Consider the following 18309-nt stretch of genomic DNA (forward strand, 5'->3'; position numbering starts at 1 on the left):
TACTCTTCACCTACAAATGCATGAAATATTTGTTAAATGATTGATAACAAAAGAATTGGTGACAATATAATTAGTTTATATAAGTAATTTTAAATCTTATATTAGGCATTATATAATCTATGTTGTTTTCATTCATATGTTTCTGAAAAGTTTTAGTTCCAATAAATAAAGGTTGTTTTGTTTTCCTCACATGAACTTTGTGTTTTACTCTCAATTCTTTACAAAGGTTAGGTCATTATAGATGATATCAAAGAAACACCGCTCCTAGTTGGATATGCATGGTTTGAAGACGAATCAAAGCAAACATATTGGTGAGGTGAATGGTGGAATCTGAATTCAAATTTTGAATTATAAGCTTGTGGGGGGCCTCTATTAAGCATTATGTACACTCCAATAATGTAGCAAATTGGTGAGGTTTAAAGTTGTAATTTACTAAACGTTGTTTTTCTTGATTTGACAGTTGACTAAAACACAATGATTATCAATTATTTTAAATTAAAGTTACAACAATTTCAAATTAGGCCTTAAATAAGCCATGTGAATTTTGGAAAATTCAAATGAAATGAACAAAAGTTGAGAGAATAGAAACAAAATATTTTGACTTGGGGATGACACACACTTTCAAACCAATATTTAAAGTTTTCAAAATAATTAATCTAACTTAAATAAATTTAGGTATTGAAAGAAAAATAGACAACTTGATGGATAGGTTACATATTTAATTGTTCAAGTATTGAAGTATGTGGATATGGATCGTGTCTAATAATATTTATATGAACTCTAAATAAAGAAATCTAATAGTTTTATTCAGTATGATAGGTTTCTAAATGGAAATTTCGTTACAAGCCATTACAACTTTAATTCAATTTTCTTTTTGATTGATATGCAAGTGATTTCAGGTCAACAACTTACAAATTACTGCATTAAAAGTTATAAAAACAAGTTGTTATACACGTTTTAAAATCAGTTTAAATTCTGTACAAAATCACTTTAAAAGTTTGAGTTTATCATTGAAAATATTATCTACATTGAGTAATAAATTTGATATATAACAAAAAGTTGTTCTAGTTTAAGTAGTTGTCTTCTAGAATAACCACATGTAAAAGCTATATATATATATATATATATATATATATATATATTTTTAGGTAATCTACATAGGTGGGAAACATTTTACACTTTAACATCTTGATGGATCAACTACAATGTTTGATAGTGCAAAGTGCACTTATTCATTTCAATAATAATGAACAAAAAAAAAAAGGTGAATAAAAAGAAAATAGGAAAGAGAAAAAAAAGGTGAGCAAATTGTGAGTCCTTTTCAAGTTTGACTATGAAGAGCATATTGAATCACATTTAGTGATCACAATTCATTTCTTTTGGCAACCACTTCACTGGCAACTGGCAAGTGCTTCAAGACCTTACACACTAAAAATGGTAGTGAAAATCGTTTTGATTTAGTTGATTTGAATGGTTCAAAATGTTGAAGATGTTAAATTTCAAGCATAGAAACAAAAGAAACAAGTCCTTTTGAGGGTTGAAGATATAAGCCACCTGACTAAGAATGGCTCATTGATAGAACCAGTCAAGGAATTATCAGAATTTCTGTAAATAATTGATCTATGAAACAATTGATTTGCAATTACTTTGAAGTACATTTTGTGAAACAATTGATTTGAAATTACTTCTGTAGGCCTATGTACTTGAGAAATATAGTAAATATGGCTACCATACATCAATGACAGTCCTAGCAACCACTTCTGCATATACACACAATTTCACTATCAAATTCCTCAAAACTACTTTGTATATTTTTCAGTGTGATTAGCAAAATTTCTATCAAGTCCTTTGTTCTTCCCATCTCCTACTTTGAATGAGATTAAGAATCCATGGAAATGCGATCATGCCCATCCTGTTGCTCCTCAGAATGATTCACCGAATTGTTTACGGGCAATGATTCTTGTAAGAAGCCCTTTGGCGTAGCATCTTCTTCATTGCCGTCATAATCAGATGCTGAACTGGCATCAACATACTGTTCCGAACGGTCAACTTGCAAGCATTCAACTTCACTGTTTTGAGTTTCTGAATCGTGACTCCTACTAGTCAAAGTCAAATCTTCCTTCTTTACGACGTTGAACACGATCCCATTTGGTATTCTTTCAGGTTGCAAAAAGTCTCCTTCAGTTAAAAGAATGCTCGAAGAAACACGAGTGCTAAGCTCCCGAGCGTCAAAATCTGGGCTCTCTGAACTCCGCTCTGACATGGTTCGGGGACTCTGAGAATTCTGACTACCACCAACTGTCTGAACCACATTGGAATTAGCTACCAAACCTCTGTTGAGGTCATCAAGATCCAAATTCTGAACAAAGTCTATAAACTTGTTAGCTGATGCTGTCCTCATTAATGGCCCACCAGATCTAGTCCAAGTATTCAAATCAATATTTTCCGATTCGCTATCGCTACCATCAAATATACTGCGGTGAGTTCGCAACATTCTACCAGAGGATCCTGCACCTATTGATCCACCAGAACCTTGATTGTGTGTCAAAGTAATATCAGTAAGGTATTCTTCTTCAAGAGAACCAGTTGAGTTTTCTCGTGCAATGCAGTTCCAGGAGGGAATTCTTCTCGCAGCACTGAACTTGACTGGGATCGGAGGGCCATGTGAGGCAGTAGCGGCAGCAGCAGCAGCCGCCCTTTCAGCACTCCTTTTTAACCTCCGCATATGGTTGAGAATTGCAACACATTCATCTAGAGCAAGCTCAATCCCACAATTGGCTTTTATTGCTGACAGCTTCTCCCAGGTGCACCTCCTACCTTGGTTGGCCGACTTCTGAAGATCCAAATGCGTGGGATTCTGTATAATTTTCGAGTACTGTAACAAAAATAGTTCCTTAGCAATAATAACACATTTTTTGTTCAAACTTGGTTATGCTAGTAAGTATAAAGATTGAAATGTTCAAATGCTTGGTTATGGAGGCAATGAAAATACCTGAGCAAGAGTAGCAGGCATGACTACGGTGACATCTCCTTCCCAATCTTGAGCAAAAAGCTTTGCGATTCCTCCCAATGGAAAGCCAAGTTCCAAAACCTGGTTGCATCTATGCTTTACCTCCATTTCAGCAAGATGAGCGAGCTACATGACCCAGATATGCCATGAAAACTTAAACCATGAGAATGAAAAATGATTGAACAGATAAATTGTACATAAAACCAAATGGCGGGACTATGAAAACTTATCTTCTATAAAGTACAAACACTTCTAAAATGGCGAAGTGCCTATGCTTCTATCTTATCTATCTATAAAAATGATGAATGGTGAGAGAAAGAGACCAAGAGAACCACAGCAGGCAATGAAAACATAAGTAAAGTAGCCAATGTATTCTGACAGATATCTTCAACTAAATGTCCAAGCAGCTCATGAGAATCAGAAAACAAACCATTCCTTTTCAACAGTTACTATGTAGTATTTCTTTTAAATTAATGCAAAAGAAAATAAATAATTAGCATACTTGTTTTCGGACATTCAACGTAAGCACAAACATTAGAAGCCAGTAATCAGAAAAAATAAACTACCAATTCACCTAAAAGCTTAAACTAATGGTTGAAGGCAAATTTAATGATATATCACTAACAAAACACCTCACTTGTGGGCTTGAAATATTTGAAATGCCCAACAAGTGGAAATCAATTTTAATTGGAGAGGAAACAAAAATGCAGGGGCATGAACACTCGATCACCTGCTCTGACACCGAATTAAACTACCAATTCACCCAAAAGCTTAAACTAGTGGTTGAAGGCAAATTTAATTATATATTACTAACAAATACAAAACAAGATTCAGCAGTATAGGTAGGCATACCTTGGCGGCAAAATTTCCACCACAAGCTCTGATGAATTCTTTCATTCGTAATAATGGCGCAATATGGGGATTTGCCTGACTGACAATAAAATGGTTAACATTGAACAATTCTTTCAGTTGAATCATTGGTAAATCAATCTCCAAGCTTCCATCTCTCCACCGACGTGCTGATGTGCCTGAACCCTCCTCAGGATCCAAATTAAACGGCGGATGATAGGGAACAATCTCTCCACTTCTGTTCTTGGCCATTAATTCTTGTGCCTCAAAAAGGCCAGGGAATGCACAAGATGCCGTCACAGCACTCCATATCACAACATGAGGTGATGTTAAGTAGTTAAGACATCTAGGTGGCTCATGCTTCCTCGGGGAACATACCGTTATCCCAAGAATTCTACCTGTCATGTCATAAGCTTCCTGGAAAGTTAGGTTGCTAGTAAGCTGCCTTAGCATCATTTGTAATTGTCGTATCTCATGAACCGCACCTTGTATCATTACCCTTCTTACCACAGTAAAAATACCGCCCAACTGGTCAAAAAACTGTAACGAATGCCAAGAATCCTCAAAGAAGCTCTGTAGCTCAGGCCAAGACCTAGTGGCAACAACAGCACACATGATGGATCCCACACTAGAACCAGCAATAATTCTAGGCAAAAGTTTATGCTCTACCAGAGTTTTGACCACTCCTGTATGAAAAGCTCCAAGTGAAGCACCTCCACTTAAGAGAAGGGCAGTTCTTCCGAATGCATGCCTCGTTTCATGCAAGAATGAGAGCTTCTCTTCCAATAATAATTCCTCTGAATCCGAGTCACAAACTAATCTCAACTGAGTTGAAACCTCATTTATGTACTCCTTAATGAGTTTGGGAATTTGAAGCCTACCCTTGTGTAATTCAGGATTGCACATATTGCCAAGATTTCGGAAAAGATCAGCTCTCATCCAAAATATAATATCTCTAAGAGATCCCTCTTGGCGACGGTGACGTAGCTCTTGAAGCTTGTTCCTCACCAACTCTTCATCATAGAGGTTCGACTCATTCAATTTTGGAGTCTCTTTATCAAGCATTTTGGCAGCATGAGCCCACTCCTCATAGGTCAAAGCAGATCTCATCATGTTTCTCCAAAACTTCCTACGGTAAGCCAGTTCAGCCCTTTCTTTGACATTAGTGTACCGTTTCAACAAAAAAGCAATAATCGTCACCATTGCCAATATCCCTTGTGGATTTCTAGGATGTATCCATGATAATATGGGTGCAACAAGAGCCTTAAATCTATATATGACATTTAGCAATACACGAAATAGTTGGTGCCTCAATTGCAACACCGATTTGCAAAATAGAATCCTAAAAGCAATTGTTCGACCAACAATGGTTGAAGGCCCGATAGAAAAGGAGCCAACACTAGCCTCATTACTAATTTCCATAATTCTTAAAAGGATCTGAAATCAATCACTTACAAACTAATAGACTCTAAAAAGTTCTCTGAGGCTATAAGAGTGACACAAAGAATGGAATATGTTACAAGAATAAAAAAGTATATGGCACAACAAGTCAACTAAAAAGGATTCAATTCCACGAACTGAAATACAATAGCTATAGCTATGATCAATGGGAACAAAAACAGATCCCCAAAGGAATTAAGAATGCAGGAATCACCTAAAATTGCTTCAAATTCAACAGAACACTAAATTCTTCAGCTCTTCAGAATAAATTAGTAAGAGAAATAGAAAAAATGGCCATCAAAAGAGAAGAAGAACAATGAAAATGTCAAAAGGAAACCTGAATATAGCAAGGAATTCCTCAATCTGATCTTGTACAACAACAATGATATTCTCAATTCCAAAGGAACCCCATTACGAAAACCAAATTTAACTCGTCAAAACGTACAAGCAACCCCAACATATCAATCAACCTTCAAATTGCAAAACTCACCAACCAACCTGTCACAATCTTTGAAAACCTAGAAACAACATCCCCAAATAAGAAAACCCGTTACACCAAATGAATAAACCTCAAAACCCACGAAAGAGCCGACAGAAAACAAAAGAACAGGACCGCCAAAACAATCAGCAAAACAGAAAAGAAGCCGGTGATCGAAAAGGGAAGGCAAAGAAACGAAGAAGAAGAGAAAAAAAAAGAAAAAGAAAAGCGAAGTGGTATTTGGAAAAGAAAATGTGAAAGTGAGGGCCCAAATAGAGAGAGGGTTTATTGGGAAACGTGAAGAAGATAACGATGATGATAATGGTGACAATAGAATAGAATATCGCGAGGAGTCTGAATCAGCAATTTTGACGGGTTGAAGAAGATTCGATAGAGGAAGCAAGAAGATGGTGATGAGTATAAAGGAAAAGGATTTGTTTGAGAAAATATGGTTGAATCATCTCTGAATTTGGAGATTTCCCATATAAACAAACAAACTTCTGAATGGGTTTCCCAAAGAGATTAGAATTGGCTCCATCCTTGGTTTTCGTTTCTCAAGTTCAACAATGTTTCCGTAGCATATTGAGGGAATTGTGTATCCTCCAATTGAAATTTGTCATCGTAACCGCTACTACTTTTTTGTTTTTTCTTTATTTTTTCTCTCTTCCTTTTTGTTTTTGGCCAATTATTTAATCAAAATCCAAACTAAAACAAAAAAAAAAAACGAGGAGAGAGGATCTAATCTTTCCCAATCTTACATAATCATAAATTCTACCCATAAACAAAAAACTGACATAAATTCAATAATTGATTAAAAAAAAAAAAGTGAAAAACTATGAGTGATGCATCTCACAACGGCCTGAAACTGATTAACGTTGTTGAATTTAATTTATTTGGGTTTACTAATATATTATTGTTGAGGGGAGGCATCAATTAATTAAATCATTAATAATGAGTTGAATCAATTGGTTATGGTATTGCAATACATATGAATCGTAGAAAAATAGTTGGAATCATATGCATAGGATTGATTCCCACGTTCATATGCATCCGTATTCCGAGATTGGTGAAAAACATGTTATAATTATATGTTTCACTATTTATTTGGTTAGAGTTTCAAGTTTACTTTTTAATTTTTTATTCTTTTTATTCTTTTTATTAAAAAGGAAAAAGAAAAAAAAACCTTTTGATATTCTCTCAAAACCAACCAATATATATTAACCTCAATTTTTACCCATGTTTTCACTTTTTAAATTTTAAGATACTACCACTTTAGATCACTTCTAAAATTTATTTTCTAATATCCTCTATTATTTAGTACACAGATTCTTATAGGCCAAAATAAATAGTAATCTAATCAATTAATAAGCAAATATATATTCTTCATATTATTAATTCATCAAATATACATGTAACGATCCAACTTTTCTAACTAAGTCGAAATCGTTAATTTTTGACAAAAGACTTTGATTGATACAAAATAAAATATAAGACTTTTGAAAATATACAATCGAGGAAAAAAAAACAAAAGAATTTAGTCGGGCCCGGTTTCAAACGTTCTGAAACTTTAAAAGTACTTTTTTTACCAAAATAATAGTTCGTAAGCTCAGTTCCATCACAATGTTTTAAACAAAAAAAAATGACAAAAAAATATAAAGGGGAAGCAACAATAACATATTCTCTATGGCAATCACGCTTCCTTTGTGCCCCTCGTCGGTTTGCCACCTTTATTAGAAAAATAAAACATAAAGGGGTGAGTATAAGAATACTCAGTAAAGGACCCACTACTGGTCCGTCAGGGGAAAATAAATTGTTAACATCCTATTGGGATACTCTGCACAGTCACAGTCTTGTGATCCCGTAGGATACACGTATTAGTCTAACGCCCAAAGGACGTACATTTCAGTCTAGTGTTCGTTCTGCAGAAACACATATCAGTCTAATGCTCCCAAAGGATGCATAAAAATTGGTGATCCCGTGGGACACCTACAAGGCACACATCCCAATAAAAGCTAACAATTTTTCCCTCAATCCATTCTAAACATTTTAACACTCGATCATTTATAACGTCTTTCTATTACTTCGAAATATTAAGTTCTTTCACTTAACATTCTAACCGTCTACCTATCCCACTTTGGTCCAAACATCATTGATAACATTTTAATACATCAGTCAAATAAACTACTCGGTTGGATGAATGAACCTTGTTCTTGATGGAACTGCGGGGTGGGATTCCTTCTTTTTCAGGAGAATGAACTCAGTCGTAGGCTTCATTAAATTAAGCTACGTAGGACTCTTCTGGCTGATTATTGCAAACTCTATCGTCTTATCTTTTTCTAGATGGAAGGTTGAATATCAAATCCGAGACTCTAGTTCTGGTCAATCATGCTTGTCAGCCTTCATCATCGATGCCATGCCGACCGACTTGTGCCTAATAAAAGACAAGAAGAAGAAGTATATGGACAGACTGACGATATTATGTCTTTATGGGGGTTTGACTGAAATTTCTTAGAAAGCCTATAGGGGCTGTCTGATTTACCCTTTTGAATATAAGCAAGGGAATTCCCAGGCAGCAGACCCTTAGCCCTTGCCACTAGATCAGTAGGGTTGAACCACCTTTTCTATGGGGCTTGCTTAGCATTGTCTTTTTACCTTATCGCTACGTGGGGGTGCGTTCTCGGCTTCAACGAATGAACAAGGTGCCAATGCAAGGGTAGACCAAAAAAGGGATTCTCATTCGCTAGTGAGCCTTATCCATTAATTTGGCGATCCTCCACTCTTGAATTATCTGGTTTAGGAAGCTCATTTTCAGTTAGTCGGAGCAAAATCCCTACCAAGTATGAGATCTGGCATTCTTCCTCATTAAGGATTCGGAAATAGAAAGGGCTCGACCAACGGTTGAGGGAAAAGGCTCTTTTAAGCAGCTTATTAGCATACGACGAGAGGGGTGACCCCCTGAAGTAGGAGTCTCCGTAGGAGCAATCTTGTTGTGGAAAAAGAAGAGTTGCTGGAGAAGTGGAAAGAATTTTTTCATGATTATTATAAAAAATGAACAAGGGCCTATCAACTAGAAAAACTAGAAAGGAAGAAAGTGAAATAGGAATAAAAGTCCAACAAGAGAAAGCCTAGTGGAAGGTTTCAGAAGAGGAAGGAAGAAGAAGTTCGAACAATCCGAAAGGAAGACAGGACAGGGAGAAGAAGAAGTTCGAGCAATCCGAACGAAAGAATATAGGAGATTTCGAACATATTCTTTTATGGAGTCTGAACTACTCCACTCCGTTGGAGTTAAATTGGTACTATAAAGAGGAAAGCCTATCCTACGCTTTTTCCATATCTTTCAAAAGTTGCTCGCCTCTGCTTCTTACTATCATTAACGAGTAGGAAAGCTAGCCTTTCAGTAAAAGCTGTAAAGAACCTGCTTCCTCGCAATATTCTTTGGGCATCTGTAGCTTAATATGATTCAATCAATATCCCTGTCTTATAGGAGCTCTGTAGCTTAATATGGGGATCAAAATCAGTCCCACTATTTAATTGGATTTGGTTCAATTCCCACGGAGCAGGAGAGTGAAAAGAATATTGAGAAAGAAAATAGTGGGACTTCTCTCACGCAATATTCTTTGCACCTAACGGAGGGCTCGACTGAAAGGAGAGGAAGGACTATAAATCATATTTTCAAAGTCAAAGAGGGAGGTTCCATAAGACAATGATATTGTGAGGTCTTAAGGCTCCTTGCTGTTTTGGGGTCACCAAGTCAAGAATTGAAATATATACAACTAGGGCAAGTCCTTCGGTTCAATTCCCTCGGAGCAGTAAAGGGCATAGGGATTGATATTCCTAAGCAAGCCAAACAATTTCAAACTTTGGTGGGAACAACCTATATTTATACGAGGAAAGCAAAGAGTAAGCAATCAAGCCAAGGTCTTCCAAGAGATCAAAGCAAGCCAGGCCTGAAAGAAAGAAGGAAAATTGGGACTAAAAGTTTAAATTGATAAAAATTTAATCCTATTGGTTCAACGTGAAATGATGAATCCAACTCATATTTTTGGGCTGATTTATTGGGTTTTTTTTCTTTTATAATTTAAATTATTTTTTCATTTTTCACTAGAAAATTGGATTTTTGCAGTGACAAGATTTCATATAAATATGTTACATCAACTTTCAAAAAATTTATAATACTTACAAACAACAACCATTCTATGTAAATTCGTTTAAAATAGGAATACAAATCCTTCCAAAGCATTCTATACAAAGTTGCTCTACATTTAAATTCATTCAATGATAATATTAAAATCGAATTGGGTTGGATTGAACAAATTACTAAATTCTATTATCCAATCTAACTCGTATTTCTTAAAAATTTTGCAACCCAACTCAATCCAAAATAAAATGTAACTCACCCAATCTTTACGATTTGGGTTAGGTAATCTAGATTGGTCGATTTGTCAAGTTTTTTGAAGCCTACTAATAATTACGAGTCCAAGTACCACTAATTCACTATAATCCAAAAGATAAAAGTATGGTGGTAGTAAGGGTAGAAATTGAGTTTTCAAATTTAAGTCTTAAATTTATAACAATTTAAAATTTGAAGTGTTAAAATTGGATCCTTATAATAATCGTCGAAATTGCACTTTCAAACGATGAAAATTGATCTCTTAAATTTATGCAATTTTTATAATTATGTAAGTTTTAGAGTCCAATTTGAATACTCGTTTTTTGCAATGAAATATTCGAGGATAGAATTACCACTATAGCAGTGAACTTTGCAATATGCTCAAAACATAAAAATACATTAGAGTAGATGGTTCACCACATTAAATTTTTATAACACAATAAACATAGCTGTTTACTAACCATTTTAATGTTGTATATAAGATCAATGTAAATTAAAATTGATGGATGGAAATAAATTTAATTATATAATCATGTATCGTTTAGAAGTTATTAAAATCTAACAAATAAAATAAAACATTGATCCATTGTGAAACATTGTGCATTTTACTTCCTCTCTTTATTTGAGTGTACAAAGTCAAAACTTCCCCTCACTGGGAGAGCATACATATATCATCCGTCCTTGTAAGCTTACAGATACAGCTTTTTCCATCTTACATGACTCAGAAAGAGTGGGAACTAAATTGAATCTATCTGTATTCTTAGACTCTATTGTGAATCTGTGATCCATGGGGGAACATAAATTAAAAAGGTAGCCTCGACTTCGACCTCCAATAATACCAGTACTCGATTTCGACCTCCATTAATCCCAACTAAGCCTACGGTTTGAATTCCTCAATGAGTAATAAAATAAAACAACCTTGAGAAATTGTCATTCATTTCGTCTAGATTTGAATAAATGCTCGTACCATTAAACCTTACAAAGGAGGTCGATCTTCCTCGGGTGTTCGAGGCGGGTGTGGTTTCCAATTGGGTTTCTCATCCCAGTACATGTCGTAATATATGTGGCCAGGAGCTGCATTCTCCACACAACACCATATGCCGACGTAACGCTTGACTCGGTTCCTGAACTTCTCTTCCCTTTTCTGTTAATCAAATTGTAATTTCATGTGTAATGAGACTTGATATGAACTCTGTTTAGTCAAATGAATCAAAGGGGTTTGTTGTTGTTTTGTTACCTTATCAGAGAAACCAGGGAAGGCATCTTGCATTGTAGAGAACTGGATAACCTTGACATCCTTGAATGTGGAAAATATTGCTTTGAACTGTACAAGAAAAACATAAAATCTCATACAGCAAGTCCAATGGAGAGATGGAGTTCTTATTACAGGTTTATATAGCTATCATACAACAAGGAACAGGAGATCCTTAGAAACCAGAACAAGTCTAACAGATAAACATTCACAATTGCAGCATCCTATTCCATGCCTTTTCAATTAAACTTAACAAATCCAAACCTTTTTGATAAAGATAAGTTTTTGTATTCCCAAGCGATTGTTGGCTCCAAAAATTTCCAAAAGATATACCAAACTAAACACAAACAACCTATTCTAAGGCTGCAGAAAAATATGAAATGTATAATCTACAGGCTACATGTTCCTGTTCTGTTGTTCTAGAATCACAATAGCAGTTAAAACCTACAGTACTCTAACTTCCAGTCTCAATGATTGATTTGCAACACCAAGAAAATGGTTGAAAGTATAAGATTCGTAATATCCAATATGCATAATGCAACTTCATATTACTAGCTTACAAATATCTTTTTTAATTAGGGTGAATTTTTTAGGGAGTGAATTACCGTGTCTTCATTGCTGCCCTTAGGAAATTTGAGGACACCTGGTAAAACTGTATCATTTGATGCACTACAACCTTCACTTTCTTGTTTACAAAGCTGAACATCAAGCCATGATTCTTTCACCTAAAGACATATAAAGTTCCTCAGAAAATGCTTATAATTAAGCAAAATTGACAGTTTCTAATACCAAGTGATACTAACTTGTTTCGGGAGCAACGGATTTTCCAAGAAAGAATACTCTCTAAAGTCGATTCCTGGGCCAAACTCTTCCTCTGGCAGTTCTTTTAACATCACATTGACCTGCTTGGCACAAAAAATGAAGAAGAAACATAAAAATCAATATTGGTTCATTCTTTGTTTGACAAAACGCATGACTTTAATCCATATGTTACAGAAAATGTAAGGCAGACTGTACACATGAGTACCTCTCCACCTCATTTAGGATCTATGGCTCAAGATGAATAAACGATAATTGGGCATCTTAAAGTTATTATGGTCTCAAAAAATTCAAAGATAAAAAATATGCTAAAGCACAAAATCTGACCATTCCTATGATGATAATGTACTTGAATTGGTATGGTACTGACTGCAAACTTAGACACCACCAGGTGTAGTTGACATCACATTGGTCAAAAGGGGTAGAGAAAGAGCTTGAATGTATTGAAAAAGGGAAAGGACGTCAATCGTCCCATAGCTTGGTGAGTAAGATACTAATAAAGGTTAAATTCTGTCTCCATATTTGTTGAATTCCAGAAGAAAAACTGTTTATAAATAAAAATACGCCTACATTTGTACAAACTAAGCTCATGTTGTTACGTACTGAGTTTAGTAATTCTTAATGTTAAGAATATTACAAGTTAAAAAGTAAATATACGATCACTTTTTACATATTGGTTTCCGAGGGTCCATTACTGGTCTCTAGTTTCCTACCAACCCCAGAAAAACAAAGAAAGCTTCAGCATCATGTTTCGATTCGACCCAAAAGGTTAAAGCCCGGACTTTGTGGCATAACTTCAATTTAATTCCTATGTTGAATGTTTGGTTCCATAATAGATCAGTTGAATATGAATATTCTCATATAAATTTTACTGTGCCCCATAAAAGTCAAAATCCTCAGCGTACTTGACTTATCCAATTAGAATTGGAATCAGATATATAGATGAAAGCTCATCAAGACAATATTAATTGTCTCAATTAATAAAAAAATTTGGAGGTACCTCGAAAACATGGTCCAACGGGCAAATAAAAGGTTGTCGAGTCACAGAACCTTGTAGAACTCCAGGATGTCCAAACCATAGCCTATCTAACCGGCACCACAGTGGAGGCATGATCTAGAGTTGATGAGTGAGACAAAATGAACAAATTACAGACAAAATTTCATAAGTAGCTTGCAAAGACAAGAGCATCCACAAATGTGGTTTTAATTTACTATACACACACATAATTCCACTAAGTACTCATTCCTCCTATATTTTTTGCTTAGTTGACATGTAAAAGGAATTTCTCCCAGTTAATGAGTACGTTTAAATTACATATCGTCCCCTTTTATCTTTGACTTCATTGTCACCAGAATTCTAAATCAACATTTCTCTTGAAAGGCTTAGCTAGCATCAGGGTGGGCAAAATCTCCTTGGAAATTAGTAGGTTAGATCATGAACATAATGTAAAAGTTCCTCGAGAGAGGGAAAGAGATATTGACAGTCTTCTTCTTTCTTTCCTATCTGTTCTCACCAAAACATATTCCTCTTTTCTACATTATACCGTATTTGAATGAAAGTGTGTCTATAGAAAGTGTTCTTACTAGTGTACGATTCAATAATGAAGCAATAGCGAGCGCAGTCCTTATTTGTTTCATCTGAACATAAAAAACAAATAGAAACTCAGAAGTGGGACACTTCAGGGCATCATACAATAAAAACTTGGGATTACTATATAACAGACAACCTGGTAGTTAATAAGAGTAAAGTGTGTATCAAGGTTATGCTCTCCTTCTAGTACTAAGTTCTTAGGAATTGATGGCTTAAATGAAAGGTAACCTCCTGCAGAATTTCCCAAGAAGTAAAGCATTAGTAAGTCACACAATATCTTTGACAGTGAGAAAGGCTATTCAATTGATCATGAGGCCGCAAATAAATTTGAAAATTTTTCCTAGAAACTCCAACTCCAAGGAGATTTTGTTATGACCCATACAGAGGTAACACAAGAATAATCACAACAGCACATAAAAATACTCAAAGGCGAGGACAGAAAATAAGAATGCGTTGAATTCTTCAATTCCTTTTAGACGATTTGGAAACTGATGTGCAGTTGAAAAGAATGATCCAAGAATCTCATACAAAAATTTACCTGGTGCATCAAAGTACTCTGGAGGATCAAAGAAAACCATGGCCTCACGCAGTCTATGGCGCTTTCCTTCAGTACCCGCATACTGAAATGTAGTATGAACTGCATATGGCTCCAATCTAAATTGTTGATACATCGCCTGCCATTGTGATTTGATGGTGAGCTCATTAAGTAGATTGATGAGGATACATTCACATTGCTTGTCTTATGATTAATAGGATGTCGAGACCCAAACACTAATAGATGCTCTAAAACAAAGTTTAGATGAGAATAATAATAATAGGGTGTCGAGACCCAAACACAACAGTGGAGGTCCTACCTGGACAAAGTAGGTGTGTCCACTACAGAAAATACTTGCTGGCAGAACTCCTAGCTTGAGATTGCCATCATAAGCATATACGAGTTCACTATCTTCATCAACAGATGGTCCATACTTCTTATGCACAAGTTCGTTGAAGCCATTTTGATCCCAAATTTTGTCATCAGCTAGGAGCATTTCCTTCCACTCCTTTGCCAATTTTTTTGATGCTTCTGTGGGCCGCCAGTGGAAAATTCCAATATTCAAGGCACCAGTAACTGTTTCAAAAGCATTAGCCCCTTTAGTATTGAAATGTCAGAAACTGTATGCTACTTAATGTAGACTATTCAAGTAAAGAATATTTCAAGAAGCAAAATTCCAAAAAGAAAAATAGTGCTTCAGATAAAGATTGAAACTTCTACAGAACAATACCATGATGACGTTTGAACTGTCTTTAAAGACATGAGGATGGAACCAGTTCAATTATGGCAAAACTTACAAATTTATAGGCATGAGCAGTATCCAAATGAACTTCAACATTTTCAAATAAGAAATGTCCTTATGTTCTCTTGATTTCATAAAGATTCATGATAACAGAGATCTATAACGATATTGGCATTTCAATTCCATAGATATATCAAAATCGCTGTAAATGAACCAAAAAATTAATTAATAATTAACTTGTGTTTAATTTCAAACTAGTTTAAATCTTTTTATTAGTATTATGTAATTATATTCATATTGAGAGTAATATATGATATTTTTATATTTTATGGGTGTTTATAAAAGATATCAAATGTCAAACCCTCCAATTTATGGATATCGAAACATATCAACGTGCATTCTAATCCTTGCATCAAACACATGTGAAGAAAAAAATTTAAAACAGAATTATAATCCAGCTCCAAGAAGGAGCTATTACCGTAAACACCTTGTTGTAAAGAATTTCTGTGAAACAACCATTCCTAAATGGTGATTCAAGATGAAGAAAATTAAAAACTTGTGATATAATCAATCAGGGGTCAAAGAGGCATGCCCTAAAAGTATTGAAAATTCATGCTTGTACATAGTTTTATTAAGCGTAGGAAAAGTTAATTAATGTTGAATCAATGTCATGGAAGAATAGAGAATATTTAATACTTCACCTTCGTTCCATTTATCCAACCTGTCATCGACCACTGTTGGTACAACCTGATCACTTGAAGTTAAGACATCTGCTGCAGGATAACGAGCAAGATATGGGAGTGGATTCTGTTACATAAAACAACTAATCAGGTAAGTATTTTTCAAATAATAGCACTAAAAAATATTCAAATGAGCCAACAACGGATTTTAATAAATAAACTGAACTTTGAGCTCTAGAAAATCTAATTGTTTTTCTCCTACCCTAAGATCTCCCTACCCACATTTGAATAATAATAATAAAACAAGAATTTTCTACCACATAAAATCAATATTCGAAGCTTTAATAAACCAAACAAATCCAAAAAGTTTTGACAAGTTAAAATACTTGTTATAGTATTGAGATCTGGCAGTTTTTATCAGTAAGTACCAGAGGAGATTGTATTCAGTAAAACAAATTTGGCATAATATAATGAGTCAAAAGATTGTCAATGTTGTTAGTGTGAACCAGTGAACGTATAACCAAAAATTAGATGTCGCTTAATGGTGAAGGAATAACCAAATTACAATTCCAAAAGTTACCTTTAACCACACCATGTCTGTATCACACATTAACAACTCTACACCATATGGGAGAATTGAATCGATGAGAATCACTTTTTCTCTTCCCATCTTATGAAATGTAGGTGATCCCCAGCCAACATCTACCGTGCTCATATGGCTTCCCATGTCAAAAACTGGAATACCTTTCCAATACAAGGCTTCCAACAGTTTGGTGTCCATTGCACCTGAAATAATCACCCAAGCTTCCTAAACATATTTTTAAACTAATGAAGTACACAAACAAGTTCCTATTCTAAGGAAAGAAACTAATTAGTCTGACAGCAGGTTGCCATTCAATATGATATTAATAAGAATTCAGTAGCTTACCAACAAGAAGATTAGTAAGACCAAGATCTGTCAAATGCTTAACCCAACTGAGGATGAAGTCCATAAATGCATAGTTACCAAATGTTACTATTATTATGTTATCTTTTGCCCTTTTCTGAACTAGCTCCTTGCTTAGATTAAAAGCCTCTGGCGGTGGCATATTTTTTGTGTTAGGAGCTTCCCAAATTGGCCTTTCCCCCTTGTTTTGAACAACTGTGTTGGAGAAATCTGGAGTGGGACCTGTACTTGGTTGTGACACATCTGATCTTTGATCCTTGATAAGAGTTGAATCGAAATCTAGAAAGAGAAAGCAAACCGAACACAGGACAATACCAATTAGTGATAAAATTACGAACAGGGAGTTGCACAAGGGAAAGAAAAAAAACTTGCATCCAGACCCAAAATATGTTTTTCATCATAAGCATATACGAGAACCGGGCTTGGGTTATGGAAATCAAACTTCAGCTAATATTGTATTGGATACAACAAATTAGTCAATGCAACAATTCAATAGACGACAAAATTAAGCATTGAAGGGCCAGTTTAAGAATGAACAAAACCAAACGTTTATCTTACAAGTTGATTGGAACAGCAAAAATGTTGGGTAACAGCCCAATAACTAGCATCTGATGGTTTATTTTGAGAAGGGTTTAGCCAAAAATGTCAGAGAGAGGAGTTTCCAACCCCACCATTGTTGATACATAAAAATTGAACAAAATCATTACTGAATGATTAGGCTCAATCAAGCGCAAACCCAACTTAGCTTACAGTACATAAAGTCAACCAATCCATCGAAATGCGGTCGAAGAAGGAAAGAAAATCAGCTAAATTTCTATACATCATCAATCACAATCTACCATACATCCCAGTGACATAAGAAGAACATGATCAAGTCAAGTGTAATTACACTACAAGAAATAGACAACACGTACTGGTAAATTCAGAGGAAGTAGACGAAAACCAGGAGCTGGAATCAGAAACAGAATTTGAAGACGAGTAAACCGCCGAAAATACATACAGCGATGAGAACACTATCCCGGCAATGACAGTCGCGTAGATCACCAAGAACAGAGGCCTTGTATTGACTCCATCTTGGCACCCATTACCCAACCCCATTTCTCCAGACCCTTCAAAATCTTCCAATTGCTACAACTCTTGAATACCCAACAAGAAATTTCTCACCAATCTCGCCTAAACCATCGCCATCGCTCTCAAATCCTCCTCCAAAAGCTGCAGCTCTCAGAAGAGAGATGAAAGAAATAGGAGTTTTGGGGTATTTGGTGGGGTTTGTGAATTCGAATCAGTGAGCCATCTTTTGGGTTCAAATTCAATCTAGGGAAAGTCAACTCTCTCCGTGCTGCTGTTCGTGCTTCATAGAGGCTGCCATTGACAAAAAAAAAACAAAAAACAAAAATATATGTATTTAAGGGATAACTTGGTTGTAGTGGACAGCAGATCTATATGGCTTTACGAATTACGATACATGAGATTTTGTGAGAGAGAGAGATGTGAAGTTTTGTTCGTTGGGAAATTGATGGATTGTTCTAAGAAGCTGCCACTCCTAGCCACCTTTGACCAAAATTTCCTCCTGTTTT

General features: G+C 35.3%; 2 protein-coding genes across 3 annotated transcripts; both read right to left on the reverse strand.

Annotated features, from left to right (window-relative positions):
* Positions 1–1593: 1593 nt before the first annotated feature.
* LOC101220288 (triacylglycerol lipase SDP1) lies at positions 1594–6445 on the reverse strand. The gene is made up of 3 exons (XM_004142661.3): positions 3863–6445; positions 2993–3136; positions 1594–2875 (listed from the first exon to the last, which is right to left on the reverse strand). The coding sequence occupies exons 1-3, from the start codon at positions 5279–5281 to the stop codon at positions 1880–1882; spliced, it is 2559 nt and encodes an 852-aa protein (XP_004142709.1). The 5' UTR covers positions 5282–6445; the 3' UTR covers positions 1594–1879.
* A 4288-nt stretch (positions 6446–10733) lies between these two features.
* Positions 10734–18309, reverse strand: LOC101203732 (arabinosyltransferase XEG113). 2 transcript variants are annotated; one of them, XM_031884482.1, is made up of 14 exons: positions 17647–18309; positions 16715–17011; positions 16367–16572; positions 15808–15913; positions 14684–14940; positions 14368–14503; positions 13966–14060; positions 13823–13876; positions 13239–13352; positions 12223–12321; positions 12025–12144; positions 11405–11491; positions 11135–11311; positions 10734–11044 (listed from the first exon to the last, which is right to left on the reverse strand). In XM_031884482.1, exons 1-13 carry the CDS (start codon positions 17828–17830, stop codon positions 11144–11146), a joined length of 1923 nt encoding a protein of 640 aa, XP_031740342.1. In that variant the 5' UTR covers positions 17831–18309; the 3' UTR covers positions 10734–11044; positions 11135–11143. The 2 variants fall into 2 exon arrangements, with proteins under 2 accessions (XP_031740342.1, XP_004142646.1); XM_004142598.3 differs by having other exon boundaries at positions 10734–11311.

The sequence above is a fragment of the Cucumis sativus genome, chromosome 4, assembly GCF_000004075.3.
Source record: "Cucumis sativus cultivar 9930 chromosome 4, Cucumber_9930_V3, whole genome shotgun sequence".
NCBI lineage: Eukaryota > Viridiplantae > Streptophyta > Magnoliopsida > Cucurbitales > Cucurbitaceae > Cucumis > Cucumis sativus.